General features: G+C 38.6%; 1 protein-coding gene across 2 annotated transcripts in view; it reads right to left on the reverse strand.

The window, feature by feature from the left end:
• Nucleotides 1–13,707, reverse strand: part of MLF1 (myeloid leukemia factor 1) — a 29,686-nt gene extending 15,979 nt beyond the window's left edge. For both annotated transcript variants that reach the window (XR_008199576.1, XM_052641578.1), the window contains exons 1-2: nucleotides 13,562–13,707; nucleotides 2,407–2,554 (exon numbers count right to left, since the gene is read on the reverse strand). Coding sequence is in view for 1 of the 2 variants with exons in the window: in XM_052641578.1 (XP_052497538.1) it covers nucleotides 2,407–2,554; nucleotides 13,562–13,608 (195 nt within the window). In the remaining variant the exon portion in view is untranslated. The remainder of the gene's footprint in view (nucleotides 1–2,406; nucleotides 2,555–13,561) is intronic.
• Nucleotides 13,708–20,323: the final 6,616 nt, after the last annotated feature.

Consider the following 20,323-nt stretch of genomic DNA (forward strand, 5'->3'; position numbering starts at 1 on the left):
CTTGATCACTGCCTCCTGTACAATGTCATAAACCTCTGTCCATAGTTCTTCAGGCACTCTATTAAATCTAATCCGTTGTATCTATTTGTCACTTGCACTGTATAATTGCAAGGGATTTGATTAATAATAAGGGAGATGATTTCATCATCTTAGACAAAAGTTAATTTATGCCACTAGAAACTGGACTTGGTAGCAATTATTTTAGTTTTTCATTCAAATATTGATTGGTCTTGGCCTTCTTTTGTATTCAGAATTGTTTTCTTACTTGACTTTCCTTATTTAATCCTCACATTTATGCAACCATATTAGTTCAGCTATGTGGGCTTTTTAGTTCCCCAAAACTTGATTTCAAGCCGCACTGGCAAGACAAATATGCTGCTGCTGCTGCTAAGTCGCTTTAGTCGTGTCCGACTCTGTGTGACCCCAGAGACGGCTGCCCACCAGGTTCCCCCGTCCCTGGGATTCTCTAGGCAAGAACACTGGAGTGGGTTGCCACTTCCTTCTCCAATGCATGAAAGTGAAAAGTGAAAGTGAAGTCGCTCAGTCGCATCTGACTCTTAGTGACCCCATGGACTGCAGCCTACCAGGCTCCTCCGTCCATGGGATTTTCCAGGCAAGAGTACTGGAGTGGGTTGCCGTTGCCTTCTCCGGCAAGACAAATATGAGGCAAGCTAAAATACAAATTGTTCTAAATTCTGAATCAGATAAATGACAGTTTCAAATAAATTTATCTTTCTATTGGTTATATATTTCTTATTCCAGCTCATTAAACACTCAGATGTTTTAAGCACAGGTACTGAGGAAAAAAACATTTCTTCTTCTGATGGATAACCAGAAGAGTTACAGCCTAGGCATCCTCACTAAGAACTTTACAGCTGAATTATAAACAGATCTCCTTTCTGTGCTTACAAGGGAATAAAATCGTCACCTCCTACTTTTTGCATAAATGCTACCAGCAGCTCATTTTTGCATGCAAATAATACAAAGCACTATGTACAGCCTACTCTTTCTTTGCTATGTTTATAACAAATATATAAAATACTTCAATGCTCATGTGAAAGATAAAATTTCAGAATGTCATATTTGATATTTCTGCTCAAATCTTTGACAGTTTTTTCCTTTGGGCTTAATTTTAGACTTTTATGGAAATTTATAGCCCTCAAAGTAAAAAATAACATAATGACCACATTAACAAATTTAAAAATAATTGGAATGAAATTAATATATCTAGATACTGGAATAATGTGTATGTGAGAAAGAATGTGAAGATTATTTTCATTTAAATGGCAAATGTAATTTTATCCATCAAACTTCTTAGGAGTATTTGAAACATTTTGCTCTATTTAACAACAAGATTATTGCAAATAAAAAATATGAAAGTATTTCTTTGGAAGGTCCTGGAAGTTTCCCAATTGACCAATTAAAAATGCTTATTGAGAGTAGCATGCGGACATATACATTACCACATGTGAAATAGATAGCCAGTGGGGATTTGCTGTATGACTCAGGGAACTCAATCTGGGGCTCTGTGACAACCTAGAGGGGGAGGAACGGGGTGGGAAGAGGGAGACAGTGCCACGAGGGAGGGGACAACATATGTAAACCTATGGCTGATTCATGCCGATGTTGGCAGAGACCAGCACAATATTGTAAGGCAATCATCCTTCAATTAAAAAGAAATACGCTAAAAAATGATTACTGAGCTCCAAAGCTCTACATTTGAACTGTAGAGATTTATGTTTTAGAAACTCCTGCGGATTTGTTGTTCTAGAACTGCCATTCTTGAGGCTGAAAAAGCAACACAAATAAGCAGAAAACAGCTAAGGTATATAAATATCCTGAGGTTTTTGTTGTTTGTTTGTAACCTTTTAGTTTTGCTCTCAGACAAGACTTCTGAACATATACTGTAGTTCTACAAGGCTTCTGAATAACTTTTAAATTAACTTTTAAAAGTTAATCTAAATTTTGAGGGTCCAAGGTAGCCAAGGAGTAGGTTGGGTTTTCCTGGTCCAGTAGATAAAAAGCATTGTACTACAGTTTTGGATGCTATTTTAAACCGAGAAGAAAAAGTGTTGTATGCAAGGATATTTCCATGCCTGTCCTAATTTAAGACATGGGAGTAAATTATAAGGTGAGAAAAACCTTATCATGGTTTTTCTTCCTTATATGGTTCACATGGAAAAGAATGTCTTAAGTTTGGCTTATAATATATAACCCTATGGTGCTAAAAGTTTTGGTATCACAGTGCAATTCTATACAGTTAACACTTCATTGCCAAAGAATTCTCCTTTTCAACAGGTCCTTCCCTGTGTATAACGGTTATTTCTATAACATTAATCCTATCCTATCATCAGAGATAAATTTCTGTAATACTTTTCTTCACTATCATTAAAATAAATAACTTACAGTCAAGGAATTTTCTTCATCCTCATGTCCCATACGGTTACGAGCTCTTCCTCTCCTATCAGAGATGCTGAGCATGTCTCTTCCAAAAGGTTCAGAAAAACTTCTCATCATCTGTCGCATACTTTCTCGGTGTGCGATAAAAGAATCACTATTGAAAATACATGCAATCATGTAAGTATAAATGTTGGAATTTAAATAATAAGTAGGCAGCTTAATACTACAAAGAATGATTTGGGGCTAATATGCTTATTAAAGAGACAAAAGGAGTTAAAAAAACACATTTTTGAAAATGCAAAGCACTTTGATATTTTATAAAGTAAGGTCATAATTGCTGGATATTGGATGTTATTACATCTTAAAATGAACGTTTTTTCACTTTTAAAAGTCTTATAGTGCATGTGTAAATATGGAAAATTGAAATGGGGGAAAACTTCTCCAATTAAATCCAATGTAAATGTTCAGTTCAGACTGTATAAATGTGTTTTTTTTCCCATATGGTAATAAAGTTTATTTCTTGGCAACTCTCACTAAAATGCAAAATAAAGTACACCAATATATTTCTGTGTGGAGAAGGAAATGGCAATCCATTCCAGTATTCTTGCTGGAAAATCCCATGGACAGCGGAGCCTGGTGGGCTCCAGTCCATGGCGTTGCAAAGAGTCAGACACAACTGAGTACTAATTTATCTTTGTGAAAACCCTGAAGCTTGTCAGATTTTGGTATTCATGGTAAGATGTTATTAAGTTTTGTTTCAATAAATACATTTCCTGTTTTTAGTAAAGTATCAGTTTTAATCATATGCTAAGACAGAACTTTACTCCAAAAATATTGTGTAGTTCTGAAGTCTTATTGCCTTAATTCAACTTGAACATAATTTCTAAAAATTGAATGTAGAAGTTTGTTATGTAGAATGTTCCTAATGATTATATCGATTTTACCATAATGGTGTTGAGTGTTTTTAACTCGTCTAAAGGATTTTCAGCAATTATAATCTAGTATTTTATTCAGAAAGAGCACAATTTCCCAGGTACATATGATTACATTACAAAATATTAAAGTCAAAAATAAAAAGAACTGATCTTCCTTATAGCTATGCCTATGTTCTTCTGCTCATTCTCCCACAAATGCTTATGTCACTAGGATTTTTGCAGGAGGAGAAGGAGGGTGTTATCCTGTTGCCTAGCATTTCTCTAGGGTGATCATAATTTATACTCCCCACAACAATTTCTTTTTGGACATTTCAGTGGCTTCATACCACTCACCGTAATCACAACAACAGTCATGAAGGTGCACTTTGTACATCTGCTTTTCCTTTATGTCCTCAGAAACTTCTTTTAGAAGTTAGTCTTTAGCTCCACTTTCTGTATGTTGGTGTGTTTTAGCAGATTAAAAACTTTAAAGACTTCTCTTAGAGAGATATTGATGGAATGTTCAAATAAAATCTTTGTTTATAGAAAAACTAAATAAAATGAGTATTCTCAACAAATAAATCTAATAGGAAGGATGTTTATGAGAGTGTTTGCTGACTGTTTTGTTCTTCAGATCTGTTTATTCCTGTGCAGTATCAATTGTTCTAAAGGAAGCTGGTTAAGTAGAAAAAGAAATATATTTACAGATGATAAATAGCAGCTCCTTTGTATACCTGACCAACACAATAACTTCAACCACCCCTGCAGCAGGACCAGTGCTAGTCTGGATGAGAGACCCATACACTAAACAACTGTAACAAGTCAGTACTCTTACTTCTTCATTTGTTCTCTTGCTGTCCTTCTCTTGTCCTTTATATACTCATCCACTTGGGGACATTTCCCTACCTTTCAGCCTCCCTCCGGCTGACAAATTTCACACAAAGTCATAAAAGGAAAGTGCTCTCCAGTGTGTGCAGGCCGAGTATGCTCTTAGTGCACCAGAACACAAAAATTTCAGCAGGAGTCCAAAAATTAAACTACTCTTAGCAAAACTAGTAACCCAATCTCTGAGAATGAAGAATTTCTTTAGCTGAATGTTCGGTATTTAAGTACAGAAATACACTTGCCCTAAATTCACTTAAGAAATACAATAAAATGAAGACACTAGAGCATTTAGGTTTATTTAGAGATTATTCATATTTCATTCTTTCTAGCTAAAAGCAGACTCTAATATATTTAGGAAAATCAAGTAAAAATATTACATATACAGTGCAGACAAGTGCCATAAATAAGATCATCCTCCCGTGAATTCTTGTAGGATAAAGTTTTGTATCTGTCTTACTGATAGGAGTGATGGGCATGGGAAATGTAACAGATTACTGTTCTTAGATTTGCCACCTATTAAAAAGTTTGATAATCACTATTTCAGCAGAATTATAGGCAACTAGCACTATGAGGAAGTTGTGATAATTTAAAAATTAGATAGACCAATGGCACCCAGTGAAACCAGCGGGCAGAAAGAGAGTTGCTTTATGCTTTCCCAAATAAAGACCTGAAGTCCAAAAGTTAGTTTACAATTAAGGAATCAGAAATTGGTGTATGTTATCTTCCCAGTCTTTACTTAAAGGTACAGAGTTTCAAGCAGTTCTGAGACCAATAAGTGAGCTGTCTAAGAAATAATTCCTAGTTTTTATCTCAAAACCAGACTATTCTGAAGTGTTTCATATCCAGATGATACTCAATGCCAGGTGATAGTAAGAAACTGGAATTATTGTTAATCTTGTTAGATGTAAATGTGGCTTTGTGGTGATGAAAGACAGTATTTTTCAGAGATGTATTTGGAAATACATATGAGTGAAATACAAGAAATCTGGAATTTGTTTTAAAACACTTTAAAGACAGCAGCAGCAATAGAGATGGGTAAAGCAGGTGTATATTTTGAAATTCTGATTAAGGGGTACACCCAATACTATACTCTTACACTTTTGTAATATACATTCAAAGTGTATCATGATAAATATCTTTAAAGAATAAAAAAGAAATAGAACTATGTAGAATTAAACAATTTTATACTACTTGATGTTTCAAAATGGATGATTCAAAAGAGTCTCCTTTTGCTGAGATCTCTATACTCACTGGATACTCAGAGTTTAGGATATGGGTACAAGCATGGGGATTGAACTATTCATTCTTATTAAAATGCAGATACTTAAAAAAACATTCAGCATTCTCTTTAGATACATGGATGAGATTCAACTTCAACAAGGAAAGATAATTCAGGGAGTACTAGTTTTGGTCAGTAAATAGATGAGAATTAAACAGCTATTACTTTTCTATAGAAACATAACATTTAATAAGATTTATTTTTCTAATAGGGCTAAAAAATCAGCACTAAATGTGGTTCATTAAAAATGTTGTCCAGGTTTCTCTTTATTCAAATAGGAGTAGGTGTATTTGTACATAGAACAAATGTAAAAAAAAATCTTTTTCTTTTTATTGACACAAACAAAAGGCTGCTTTAAAAAATGGGTTCACAGTCTGGCTTTTGCACCTGTCTGAACTGTTCAGGAAGAAATCTGGCTGGATCCTGAAGTGAGTTCAACTTACGTCCACCCAAAACAGCAGTTGCTTAGAAATAAGACTTTTAAGATTTCTTCTGTTCAAGCTTGAATTTTTTTAACAAAGAGCAAATCTCTAATGGTAGCAAGAAGTTGTCTAAAAATTTAAAAATTAACAGTATAGTTTTCTTTCTCAAGTAAGAAGAGTTTTTATATTTTTTTACTTATTCATATTGTTCTCTTGAAAATTAATGTTTCATTCTTCTAGGAAAATATACTGGAAATATGATGACACTTTGCAAAGCTATTACTAGAAACAGGTCATATCATGTATATAAACTAAATTAATAATTTGAAATATGATTAAATATTTATATGAAAAATATTCTTTCTATACCTGTTAAGTTAGTGAAGTGTGAAGTTGCTCAGTCATGTCCAATTCTTTGCAATCCCATGGACTAATACAGTCCGTGGAATTCTCCAGGCCAGAATACTGTTTGGGTAGCCATTCCCTTCTCTAGGGGATCTTCCCAACTCACCAGGAATCAAACTTGGTCTCCCGCACTGCAGGTAGATTCTTTATCAGCTAAGCCCCCAGGGAAGCCCTTGCATATTTACAGGATGCAATATTTTGCAGACACTAAATTCAAGCTTCAAAGAATATCTAAAGACTAGGAAAATGCTTATGGTATATATTAAGGAAAATAGTCCATTTATAACCATAAAATTTGGTCTAATTTTGGAGAAAAAAAATCCATATATGGAAAATAGAAGCAAAATAATGATAGTAACCAAAATATAAAAGACGCTTAAATGACGTTTGCTCCTTGGAAGAAAAGTTATGACCGACCTAGACAGCATATTAAAAAGCAGAGACATTACTTTGACAACAAAGGTCCATCTAGTCAAGGCTACGGTTTTTCCAGTGGTCATGTATGGAGGTGAGAGTTGGACTATAAAGAAAGCTGAGCACTGAAGAATTGATGCTTTTGAATTGTGGTGTTGGAGAAGACTTTTGAGGTCCCTTGGACTACAAGGAGATCCAACCAGTCCATCCTAAGGAAATCAGTCCTGAATATTCATTGGAAGGACTCATGCTGAAGCTGAAACTCCAATACTTTGGCCACCTGTTGAGAAGAACTGACTCATATGAAAAGACTCTGATGCTGGGATTGATTGAAGGTGGGAGGAGAAGGGGATGACAGAGGATGAGATGGCTGGATGGCATCACCAACTCAATGGACATGAGTGAGTAAACTCCGGGAGTTGGTGATGGACAGGGAGGCCTGGTGTGCTGTAGTCCATGGGGTCGCAAAGAGTCGGACATGACTGAGTGACTGAACTGACTGACTGAACCAAAATCTTGGGTTGCATGATTCCCTTAACCAAATTTTCAGTATTCAGATTTTCCATGAGAATGCATTTTCATTTAAGTGAGGAAAAATTTACTTATACTACTATGATGACTATATGACCTCTTTCAGGATTGCTGACACAAACCACAGTCAAACAGAATGAAATTTGGCACCAACCATGTTTTTTACTCCACATTATTTACCTATCAGAAGCAGGAAAAATGTTGCCCCCCCAAAACACATTTTAACTCCTGGATTGATTCTGGGTCTCTTGGGATAATCTCAACATAAGTTGTTTTTTTTTTTTAAGGACTGGTAATATTTCGCTTCAGAGTAAGTTCCTGTTTTTAAGATGCTCTCAAATATGTTATATATATGTGTATATATATGTAAGACTCAAGTATAATTATACATATTTTGCCAGTTATAGTTTTATTGCCTTGTACAAAATATAGATATTTGTGCTTCTAAGTAAAAAAGCATCCCATATTCTTTATTATATAAGAGTCTCAGATAATTGACATGGCAGTCCCATTCATCAAGGGAAATTCCTTCTCTCTACTATACCTAGTAGTGGCATAAGCAGATTTGTATGGCTCTCAGATCATAAAGAAACATTCCCTACTTTCAATAAGGTGGGCGGGTCCATAAAGAAAATACATCAAGTGATTTATGTTTAGACACTATAAATAATGCATACAACACACAAGGGATTTTCTGGTGGCTCAGATGGTAAAGAGTCTGTCTGTAATGTGGGCGACCAAAGTTTGATCCCTGGGTCGGGAAGATCCCTTGGAGAAGGAAATGGAAACCCACTCCAGTATTCTTGCCTGGAAAATCCCAAGAACAGAGGAGCCTGGTGGGCTATAGTCTCCATAGGTCCCAAAGAATCGGACATGACTGAGTGACTTCATGTTCACTTTCTTCAACAACACTCTTAAGAGAATCTTTTAGGGCATGGGCCATGGTTTCTAAAAATTTATAATAAAGTTTATAGCACTGGGCATATAGTAGAAACCTAAGAAATACTTCAGGAATAAATGACATTTTCCTGGGTGTCCCAGGTGGCGCTAGTGGTAAAGAACCCGCCTGCCAATGCAGGAGACGTGAGAGATGCGGGTTTGATCCCTTGGTCGGGAAGATCCCCTGGAAGAAGGCATGGCAACCTACTCCAGTATTCTTGCCTGGAGAATCCCATGGACAGAGGAGCCTGGAGGGCTACAGTCCTTAGGGTCGCAAAGAGTTGGACAAGACTGAAGCAACTTGGCGTGCAGGCAATTTCATTTGCCTTCTGTTTAGAAGTACAGTTTAAAATGGTGGTGTGGTAGAAGGCTTTGATATTATAAGAGTTGCAGGAATGACTATGGCTCCGTCCCATCCTGTAAGCACTCCTCTGCTTTTGTGTGAATGTTTACAAAATTCATTGATAGAACTAAGCTTTATGATATAGTCAGTCAGTACCAAATGGCACTCCTTGATCCAGTGACTATGTTATAATTGTGTTGTGTTCCTTGGCTCCTAATTCAATGGTTTGCACCTAAGGAACCAAGAAATCCCCCAAATGAACAGTTTAGCTTATCCAATAAGATGACTTTGTTTTATTTCCTGCCGTGGCAATATTCTCAATTAAGAAAATATCAGTCTTGCATGTGTAATACATTCACTTTCAACTCAGTAAGTAGCTAAAAGTAGTGTCCTCTGACTACCTCCAAAGTGCAAAATAAATAAATTTTAAAAATTAAAAATAGAGATTATAGATATATATTTTTTTAGCCCCTGATGAGAGAAAGGAGATAGAGTAACAGTCTGTTAAAATATGCAGGGCATCTTTAAAGACTGGCCATCACAATATAGTGCCCACAAGAAGAGTCTGGGTGGCTTAAAGAAATGCTAACAATTTATAATGAAGAATAAGACTGCTTTTCCAACCTATTTCTGAGCCTTTCATGTCTAATAGCTGATAAGTGGTAACATAACTATTTTTTGTAGATGTCCATGATCAGAATTTCATTTCTGTAGCTCAGAAGGTTCAAAGATTGTGTTTCTGTACAAAGCAGTAGAAACTTCTAGACTGGATTAGATATATGTAAACTTTGACATTTAATAATCAATGTTTCTTAGGGCACAGAAGAGGGGTCAAGACCATTTTATTCTCAAATTTAATTTTCCTGTCAGTACATACATGTTTCTATTCTTAAGCAAATGCAAATGGGAGAAGTAGTATTCTTGAGAGAAAACTATCTCAACTCTTTTAAAAAAAGTCCACAGAGAAAACCACAGTGGAGAGCTAGAAAATAAATTGTGCTCCATGTTCCCTTGTAAAATCCATAAATAAATACATGTATCTACATTTAATAAAAGGTAAAGATAAGATGATTTTAAAAAAACCCAACTCTGCATGCCAGGAAGTGCTAGCTTTTAACATTTGTGTTTTTAACCAAATTACAAGTATTATTTATTTGAAAAGGTGTATGAGAATATATACTGTGAGACAATATATACTGTGAAACAACTTCAGCTCTGAAACATATAAGGAAACCCCCAAAAGTCACAAGCATACAATAAAACACTAAACTTCATCACTTTTAAAATAGCTCTTTAATTTTCTCATGAAATGTTTCACGTGCTGTTATAGAAAGGTAACCATTAAAAACAAATATATTTGGATTCAAAACTAGATTTTGTCAAAGCTCTAAACTATTTGACAATTTGATACCATATTTTACTAGCCTCAATTTATTTAAAAATTCTAATTTTATATCCAAAAAGTATATTCTTTTTGTCTGCCCACTTTTGATTAATTAGTAAATTTGGAGAGTGTGCTTATGATTGATACCCCTGATTCCCAATTAATGAATTATTTAGAAAATGGCAGTGTTTAAATTGGGTTTCCCGGTGGCTCAGTGGTAAAAGAGTCCGCCACAATGCAGGAAACGTGTGTTGGATTCCTGGGTCAGGAAGGTCCTCTGGAGAAGAAAATGACAACCCACTCCAGGATTCTTGCCCGGAAATCCCATGGACAGTGTTTAAATCAGAAAGTGCCAACATCAACAATGGCACCTACTGAATGGAAAACCAGATCATCCTCCACTTACGATGGGGTTGTGTGTGTACGAAATCGCTTCAGTCACGTCTGACTCTTTGTAATCCCGTGGACTGTAGCCGTCCAGGCTCCTTTGTCCATGGGATTCTCCAGGCAAGACTACTAGAGTGGGTTGCCATGTCCTTCTCCAGGGAATCTTTCCAACCCAGGGATCCAACCCTCCTCTCTTATGTCTCCTGTGTTGGCAGGTAGTTTCTTACCACTAGCGCCACCTGGGAAGCCGTAATGGGGTTACATCCTCATAAACCCATCAGAAGTGGAAAATAACCCTGTAGAAAATGCATTTAACATACCTGAGCTACGAAACATCATAGCTTAGTCTAGTGTACCTTAAACCTTAAATGTGCTCAGACACTTATTATAGCCTGCAGTTGGGCAAAACTATCCAACACAAAACCTATTTTGTAATAAAGTATTGAATTCCTCATGTAATTTATTAAATACTGTACTAAAAGTGAAAAACCGAATGTCTGTAAGCGTACGGGTTGTTCACTCTCATGACCTCGTGGCTGACAGAGCTGAGGCTTGCTACCCCTGCTATTGCGCACCTTGTGAAAGTATCGTATCCCATGTCACTAGCCAGGGAAAAGATTAACATTCAAAATTGAAAGTATGGTTTCTATTTAATGTGTATTTTTTTTACACCACGTCAAGTTGAAAAATGTTAAGTGGAACCACTGTAAACTGGGGACCAAATGTAATCACTTTCAGCAATCCAACAATCAACTATACCATATTAACTACAAGACAGAGAGTAAAAGACACTAGATTGTCATTAAATAGTATCTCTTGAACATTTTCTACATGTCAGACGTTAAAATAGCCACCAGACAACACAATGACCAGACACATAATGTGAGCAATAGGGATAATATTTATATAAAAGATACAGGGCATGGAACCCCCTCTGTGTTCCTTAAGGTCAGTGCATGATTTAATAATGACTTTATCAATTCCTTACGCTTGACATATTAAGTAATGGATACTCATTCTGTTTGGGGTTCAGATAAAAGGGGTGAGTCAAATGAAATAAATATTTGAAATTTACTTGAAAATAAATAAAACCTACTTTTTACTTGAAATAAATATAAACTTACATTCTCCTTCTTATCTCCTCTAATTATTTTTACCCTCTATATTGCCAATTGTGGAGCAAAGAAATAAGTCAGTTTTATAAACTTAATTTTACCCCAAATCTTTATGATATGGCTGCCTGGATTTGAAGACGGCTACAGAGAATGATGACTGAAAAACCTACTGCCATGTAACTGATGGTCCTATCCATCCTAAGTGCAGGGGAAGAGTGTTCTTTGATGTGTGCCTACTATTTGTGTTCTGTTACTATTTCTGACCCTGCCTCTTGGGTTCATTGCCTTTGCTCAGAAAGAGGCATCCAAGAGTTTAAATTACACTTTTGCTAGATGTTTTAAAGAAAGTACTAATCATACATTAGTTTAGTTACGGCCATTGCTCTTTTGATATAATCAAGAGAATACAACTCAAAAGTTATCATAATCTTCTTAACTGCCGCCCAGTGTACTGAGGTCACAATTATGTAAGAACCACTTCAACAGCTCAACTAAACTATGGATATATTTAGTCCCTACGCTCACAGGCTTTTAAAAGAGCAAATTATAATACAAACTTTGAAATTCGTTAAAATGACATTGTTCATAAATGTCGCAACTGCTCCTAAACACATTAACTGAAACAATATGATAAATTTACCTGAGCCCACACACTCCTTAGCTTCCCTGGTGGCTTAGACGGTAAAGAACATGCCTGCAATGCAGGAGACCTGGGTTTGATCCCTGAGTGGGGAAGATACCCTGGAGAAGGGAATGGCTAACCACTCCAGTATTCTTGCCTGGAGAATTCCATGGACAGAGGAGCCTGGCAGGCTATAGTCTGTGAAGTTGCAAAGAGTTGGACACGACGGAGTGGCTAACACTGTACACCCCTTAATTATAGTGAATAACCTTTAGAATAAAATATTAATAAATTAGAATTGAATTAAATATTAATAAATATTAATAATATATTAATAAATATTGTTTTTCACATTAATAATTTCATCTTTTCTACTGTTAATTTTCTCTCAGTTATTACCATTATGTTATTTGGTTTTAATATAGTACTATTACATTTAAGCCAATATATTTTCTTTTAAAAACAAATCTATGTAGTAAACTGGTAACATTTCAACCTTTTAAACAGATGGTGATCAAGTTGCACAGAGAATTTAAGTGATCAAAATAAATTAGGACTGCAAAATTCAAACTGGCAAAACATCTGGGTAAAAAAAATAACACAAACCTTCCTGTTTTAGGGATCCAACTAGATTGTGTTACATTTTTATATAATCACTAAAGGAAGAACCATAGAAAATACAAAACCCAGGAAACCCTAGAAAACTAGATCATAATTAAATAACTATTTTCTGGAAGGCTTCCTCTTTAGACATCACAGTATCTCACTTGAAACCGTTCACTGGGCTTGGCATTTGTTTACCTGAGGTGTTAAATGCACCCTCTGTTTCCCTGCCTACTTGCACTTTTAATAGGAAGAGGAGTCCCTCTCCAAACAAGGCTACCTTTGTAACATCAAGAAAGGAAACAAACTGCACCTGGCAACTTCCAACCACTTCTAGGGAGAGACAGCAAAACTCTCCAACGCTCTTATAAACACATATTATGGAAAATACTATTTTAGAAAACGTTTCCCTTTTCGAAGACTTGCCATGTTATTAAATATTCCCTGCCTCTCTTTTGGAGTAGAAGCAGGTGTGGAAAGGGCCCTGTAAGTATAATTCTCTTCAGAAGTTCCACCGAGAGGCAGTTACCATCCCCTGCAAAGCCTCTGCAGCTGCGAAGGCGGGACTCTGAGCGCCAGAGGCAAAGAGGTTAGGGGGCGCCACGTACCCGAAATCGGGCCGAGTTAAGAGCAGCCCGCATGGGGGTCGGTTGGGCGGGGAAGCCTGCACAGACCTCTCCCACCTCACGCCCCCAAATTTCTCTTCCTTTCCAAATCCTCCTCTCCTTTCCCTCACACACCGCTATATCCTCTTCTCCCTTCCCTTTCACGCCCCCCGAGTCTTCCTCAAACGGTCTCCTGGAGTCACCCGAATTCTCTCTCCTTCTTTCGCGTTTTAACTGACTTTCCCCTTAAAATAGCTCCTCTCAAGATCTCCGAGTTCCCGCGCGACCGCGGACTCCCGCCCCAGACACTCACGAGAAGAAGGGATCATCCTCAAAGCTGCTGCTCAGCATCCCGAACATCCTGGCTCTGTCTCCGGCAGCGGCGTTCGCGGACAGATTGGCAAACGATGTAACTCGCCGCGGCCGCGACCCGAGCCAGCCTGCCCAGCACTGTCAACGCCTGTCTCCCAGCCGCAAGGGCCGTGGCCGTCGCGAAAGGCGGTGCTCGACGCGGAGCTGCTTTCCTATTGGGCGCAGATCCCATAACGTCACCAGGACGGGGCGGGGAAACAGTGTGCCGCTGCCATGGGAACCGCGAGCAACACGGTGGAGGTTAGAGGCTTGTCAACGCCTGTCTCCCAGCCGCATGGGCCGCGGCCGTCGCGAAAGGCGGTGCTCGACGCGGAGCTGCTTTCCTATTGGGCGCAGATCCCATAACGTCACCAAGACGAGGCGGGGAAACAGTGTGCCGCTGCCTTGGGAACCGCGAGCAACACGGTGGAGGCTAGAGGCTTGGCCAAGCGCCAGCCGGGGAGCCCAGCGTGAAGCGTCCTGTGGGACAAGATAGCTTGTTCTCTGGGCTGCAGGAACACAGAAATCAGTCTACCCTCTGTGTGACCTTGGGTAAATCGCCCTTGGCCTCGAAAAGGCTCTTTTCGGGAAAACGGAGATGGGTCAAGATTTGGGCTACTCTGCATCCAAAGACCCATTTACCGGCCTCATTTTGTGATCCACAGCAGAGTCCTGTCCGAAACACACTGTGGTGGTTGACCTAACGCTGTGAACAATAAGAAAAGATGTGCAAAAAGTTTTTGAGTTACATTTAGTAAATAGTGTGACTCAGTACTTGAGGGAAATGGGATGAGGCCTATTAGATTTCAACAAATTCGTCTTTTGTGAGTCTAACCTGAAAGCAGTGTTTCCCAAGTGGGAAAAGTTTAAGTTTTACGTATACATGGTATTTAAAAATAAGATGAGAATGTTGCTCTCTTCCGTCCTCTTTCCAGTCCGTTTCAAGGAGCAAGTCTCACTTTGGTGCTGGTGTGTCTCTTCAACACTTCTCCACCATTCCTTAACCTAAGAGTAGGACTCAGGCCCAAGGCCTGCAGCAAGCAGTCATAGCCAACTAAAATTCCATTACTGTATATTTTTATTTTAATTATATTTCTATATAAGCCTTCTGTTTATGACAAGGAAAGTGGTCTTAAATTTAAAGCAATAACTTTAAGTGAACGTTTAAAAGTTTCAACATTTAAGTGAAACCATGTGCTAATTTCAGGAAATAGTACAGGTGAGATGTGGGTATGTTGAGGGGAGGGGTCGGTGGGAGGGTTCTCACATTACTGAGCTTGGAAAACAGGGTCCTGAGGTGTTGCAGGAGCCTATAAAAATGTGGAGGAGAAAAAAAGAGAACATTAGAGAGAGAGAAGAATGATTAGGGGTCTAAGAAGAGAGAAAATGCATGTTGCATGTCCATCCTTCACTAACTGGGCTACCCAGTCTCTACAGAGGGCTGTCACATGGAGATAGAGTGTTATCCATAGCTGCACAGGGCTTCCTGGGATTGGGCCAGCGGAGTGGCACTCTGCCAGCATGAAGAAGTGTGCAGGGCCTGATTTGGAGGTGGCAGGAATACTCGGAGTTATTTTGGGAGCTGGAAATTTAATCCTTTGGACCTTTTACCTCCCCACCTTTAGCCAAGTTCTTTGATTCCCACCCCCCACCCCCACCCTGAGACTGATGACATGAGGTTGGGCAGCCTTTACAGCCCAGGTTACGACCTTATAGTACTTCTGAGGAAGAGGATATTTTTTTTCTCCAGCCTCAGAATAAAATTCAGAGAGCATATACATATTAGGGATATTCTTAATTAGTTTCAAGGCAAAACAATTATTTTAGAAGAACTGAAATTATTTTCTGCTTAAAATAATACAACCCAAGATGTTAAGGAGGCTACATTAAAAAAAAAAGACTTAAATGAAATGGGGAAAGTTATTGGTGATCAATGATAGCATTAAAATAGTTTTGAATTAAGGTCAAATAAAGGAGTTTGTGGGAAGTTTTCCCCTTTTGTTCCCGTGGGGAAATTTTTCTTAGCATTGCACTGTTGAAACATTTAAGCTTTAGTCCAAGCATAGGTTAGTTCAGGGTGTTATCTGGAGCTTCTAAAAGCAGTTTGGGCCTAATGGCAAACACTTAAAAAATGTTAATAGCGGAAAAGGGAGAGTGGATGCTAAAGAGACCTCATCAGTTTCAGATCAGGTGGTAACAGGTAGGAGCCAGAGCAGGGAAAAATAGAATTGCAAAGCAGGACTGTGGGGAGAAGGGGCCCTGCACTGTCTTATAAATAGAATCACAATAGATCATGTGTACTGATTGTGTGCCAGGTACTATGGTAGGCCCTTCATGTACATTAACTCATTAAATCCTCACAATTTTTATGGAGTAGTGATTGTTTTATTTCCATTCTTAGGTAATGCAACCAAGATACAGAGAAGCTAAGAAAGTTTCCAAAATTCACACAGCCAGAAATTGAACTGGGCAGTGTGCCTGGAGTTTTTGCTAGTAGGAGCTGTTTGCATGGAATGTGGGTGATGGGCCACACTGAGAGATGCAGATGAAAGCAGGTTATTATTTCTCAAAATCATGTAAACAAACTAAATAATGGACTCATACTAAAAAATGTAAAATTTAGTGGGGATATATTAAAATCAACATAACTTTACAAATATCCATTGAGTGCCTACCCTAGTCAGACACTTATCTAGACACTGAGGTGTTGGTGAACAAAACAGACAAAAATTCCTGTTGTCCTGGAGTTTGTATCTTGTGAATGGGCAAATGAAAAATGACATCACAGAAAGCAGTACGTATGTTAAAAGGTGTTAACAGCAAAAACTGAGCAGGGTAAGGGGAATGGAGGAATGCAGTTTTAAACAAGGAGATCTGTGTAGATCTCATTGAGATGGTGAGGTTGAGCAGACTCACTGGAAGGAAGTGGACATCTATAAGAAGAGCATTCCAGGCCAATGCAAAAGCCCCAAGGTAGCATGTGCCTGGTGTATATAATGCACAATCCATTCGTAGGTCAGAGGAATAAGATGGGCCAAGTAAAGTGAAAATAACCTATTAGCATAATAGCTCCTGTTTGTACTTATGTTCCAGGCATTGCATTCAGTGCTTCACATGCATTTTCTTAATCCTTATAACAACTTTGTATACTAAGATGTTTATCTCCATATTACATATGGAAAACCCAGAGAGATTTGGTGATTGCCTAGTCAACTCAGGACTTCCCTGGTGGCTCAGACGGTAAAGCATCTGTCTATCATGCAGCAGACCCGGGTTTGATTCCTGGGTCGGGAAGATTCCCTGGAGAAGGAAATGGCAATCCACTCCAGTACTCTTGCCTGGAAAATCCCATGGACAGAGGAGCCTGGTAGGCTACAGTCCATGGGGTCGCAAAGAGTCAGACACAACTGAGAGACTTCACTTCATTTAGTCAACTCAAATCCAAATTAGTCCTACTCCAAAGTGTATATTCTTGCCATCACCCTAATATATCTCCCTATAAAAATTAATTATTTTTGAGCACCTCTATGTAGTAGGCATGGCACTAGTGGTAAAGAACCACCTGCCAATGCAGGAAACAGAGGAGACATGGGTTTGATCCCTGGGTTGGGAAGATCCCCTGGAAGAAGACATGGCAACCCATTCCAGTATTCTTGCCTGGAGAATCCCATGGACAGAGGAGCCTGGCATGCAAGAGTCCACAGGGTAGCAAAAAGTTAGATAAGACTGAAGAGATTTGGCATGCATGCATGTACTAGACATTTTTACATATATAACCTCTAACCTCACTACAACTTACATTTGGAAGGTCACTGACCAAGATCAAAGAACACAGTGAAGGACATGAGACCCAAGCCAACCCTATAACTCTACTAAAAACATTGAGAGTTTAAAATGAGTGCAATTGTATGGAAGTTTGAACATTCTTTGGCATTGCACTTCTTTGGGATTGGAATGAAAACTGACCTTTTCCAGTCCCGTGTCCACAGCTGAGTTTTCCAAATTTGCTGACATATTGAGTACAGCACTATAATAGCATCATCTTTTAGGATTTGAAATACTTAAGCTGGGATTCCATTTACCTTCACTAACTTTGTTCGTAGTGATGCTTCCTAAGACCCACTTGACTTCACACTCCAGGATGTCTGGCTCTAGGTGAGTGACCACACCATCCTGGTTATCTGAGTCATTAAGACCTATTTTGTATAGTTCTTTTGTGTATTCTTGCCACATCTTCTTAATGTCTTCTGCTTCTGTTAGGTCCTCACCATTTCTGTCCTTTTTTGTGCCCATTCTTGCTTGAAATGTTCCCTTGATGTCTCCAGTTTTCTTGAAGAGATCTCTAGTCTTCGCTTTCTATTGTTTCCCTCTATTTCTTTGCACTGTTCCCTTAAGAAGGCCTTCTTGTCTCTCCCTTCTATTCTCTGGAACTCTGTATTCAGTTGGATATATCTTTCCCTTTCTCCTTTGCCATTCACTTCTTTTCTTTTCTCAGCTATTTTTAGTTTCCTTAAACAACCACTTTGCTTTCTTACATTTCTCTTTCTTGAGGATGGTTTTGGTCACTGCCTCCTGTACAACACTAAAGCATCTGTGTTGTGTGGATCACAACAAACTGTAGCAAATTCTTAAAGATATCGGAATACCAAGCCAACTTACCTGCCTCCTGAGAAACCTGTATGCAGGTCAAGAAGCAACAGTGAGAAACAGAAATGGAACAAAGAACTGGTTCAAAATTGGGAAAGGAGTATGACAAGGCTGTATATTGTCACCCTGCTTATTTAACTTCTGTGCAGAATAAATCATGACAAATGATGTGTTGGATGAAACACAAGCTGGAATCAAGATTGCTGGGAGAAATATCAACAACCTTGGATATGGAGATGCTACCACTCAGAAAGTGAAGAAGAACTAAATAGCCTCTTGATGAAGGTGAAAGAGGAGAGTGAAAAGGCTGGCTTGAAACTCAGCATTAAAAAAAAACTAAGATCATAGCATCTGGCCCCATCACTTTATGGCAAATGGAAGGAGAAAAAGTGGAAGCAGTAACAGATTTTATTTTCTTGGGCTCCAAAATCACTGCAGATGGTGACTGCAGCCATGAAATTAAAAGACACTTGCTCCTTGGAAGAAAAGCTATGACAAACCTAGACAGCATTTTAAAATGCAGAGACATTACTTTGCTGACAAAGGTCCATCTAGTCAAAGCTTTGGTTTTTCCAGTAGTCATGTATGGATGTGAGAGTTGGCCTATAAAGAAAGCTGAGCACCGAAGAATTGCTGCTTTTGAAATGTGGTGTTGGAGAAGACTCTTGAGAGTCCCGTGGACTGCAAGGAGATCCAACCAGTCCGTCCGAAAGTAAATCAGCCTGGAATATTCATTGGAAGGACTGATGTTGAAGCTGAAACTCTAATACTTTGACCACCTGATGTGAAGAACTGACTCACTGGAAAAGACCCTGATGCTGGGAAAGATTAAAGGTGTGAGGAGAAGAGGATGACAGAGGATGAAACGGTTGGATGGCATCACTGACTCAATGGACATGAGTTTGAGTAAACTCCCAGAGTTGATGATGGACAGGGAGGTCTGGCATGCTGCAGTCCATGGGGTCGGAAAGAGTTGGACACAACTTACTGACTGAACAACAACAATAACAAAGAGTTTGAAATTCACTGAGTCCTCTTTTCTTTTTATCCCTTAATTCATCAGTTCAGTTCAGTTCAGTTGCTCAGTCATGTCTGACTCTTTGAGAGAAAGAAAAATAAAGTCTATCAGTGTTTCCACTGTTTCCTCATCTATTTGCCATAGTGATGGGACCAGATGCCATGATCTTCGTTTTCTGAATGTTGAGCTTTAAGCCAACTTTTTCACTCTCCTCTTTCACTTTCATCAAGAGGCTCTTTAGTTCTTCACTTTCTGCCATAAGGGTGGTGTCATCTACATATCTGAGGTTATTGATATTCTTCCTGGCAATCTTGATTCCAGTTGTGCTTCTTCCATCCCAGCATTTCTCATGATGTACTCTGTATATAAGTTAAATAAGCAGGGTGACAGTATGCAGCCTTGACGTACTCCTTGTCCTGTTTGGAACCAGTCTGTTGTTCCATGTCCAGTTCTAACTGTTACTTCCTGAACTGCATATAGGTTTCTCAAGAGGCAGGTCAGGTGGTCTGGTAATCCCATCTCTTTCAGAATTTTCCACAGTTTATTCTGATCCACACAGTCAAAGGCTTTGGCATAGTCAATAAAGCAGAAATAGATGTTTTTCTGGAACTCTCTTGCTTTTTCCATGATCCAGCAGATGTTGGCAATTTGATTTTTGGTTCCTCTGCCTTTTCTAAAACCAGCTTGAACATCTGGTAGTTCACAGTTCACGTATTGTTAAAGCCTGGCTTGGAGAATTTTGAGTATTACTTTACTAGCGTGTGAGATGAATGCAATTGTGTGGTAGTTTGAGCATTCTTTGTTATTGCCTTTCTTTGGGATTGGAGTGAAACCTTTTCCAGTCCTGTGGCCACTGCTGAGTTTTCCAGATTTACTGGCATATTGAGTGCAGCACTTTCACAGCATTATCTTTTAGGATTTGAAATAGCTCAACTGGAATTCCATCACCTCCACTAGCTTTGTTCGTAGTGATGCTTTCTAAGGCCCACTTGACTTCACATTCCAGGATGTCTGGCTCTAGGTGAGTGATCACACCATCGTGATTATCTGAGTCATGAA

Source organism: Budorcas taxicolor, chromosome 1 (assembly GCF_023091745.1).
Source record: "Budorcas taxicolor isolate Tak-1 chromosome 1, Takin1.1, whole genome shotgun sequence".
In the NCBI taxonomy this organism is placed as follows: Eukaryota; Metazoa; Chordata; class Mammalia; order Artiodactyla; family Bovidae; genus Budorcas; species Budorcas taxicolor.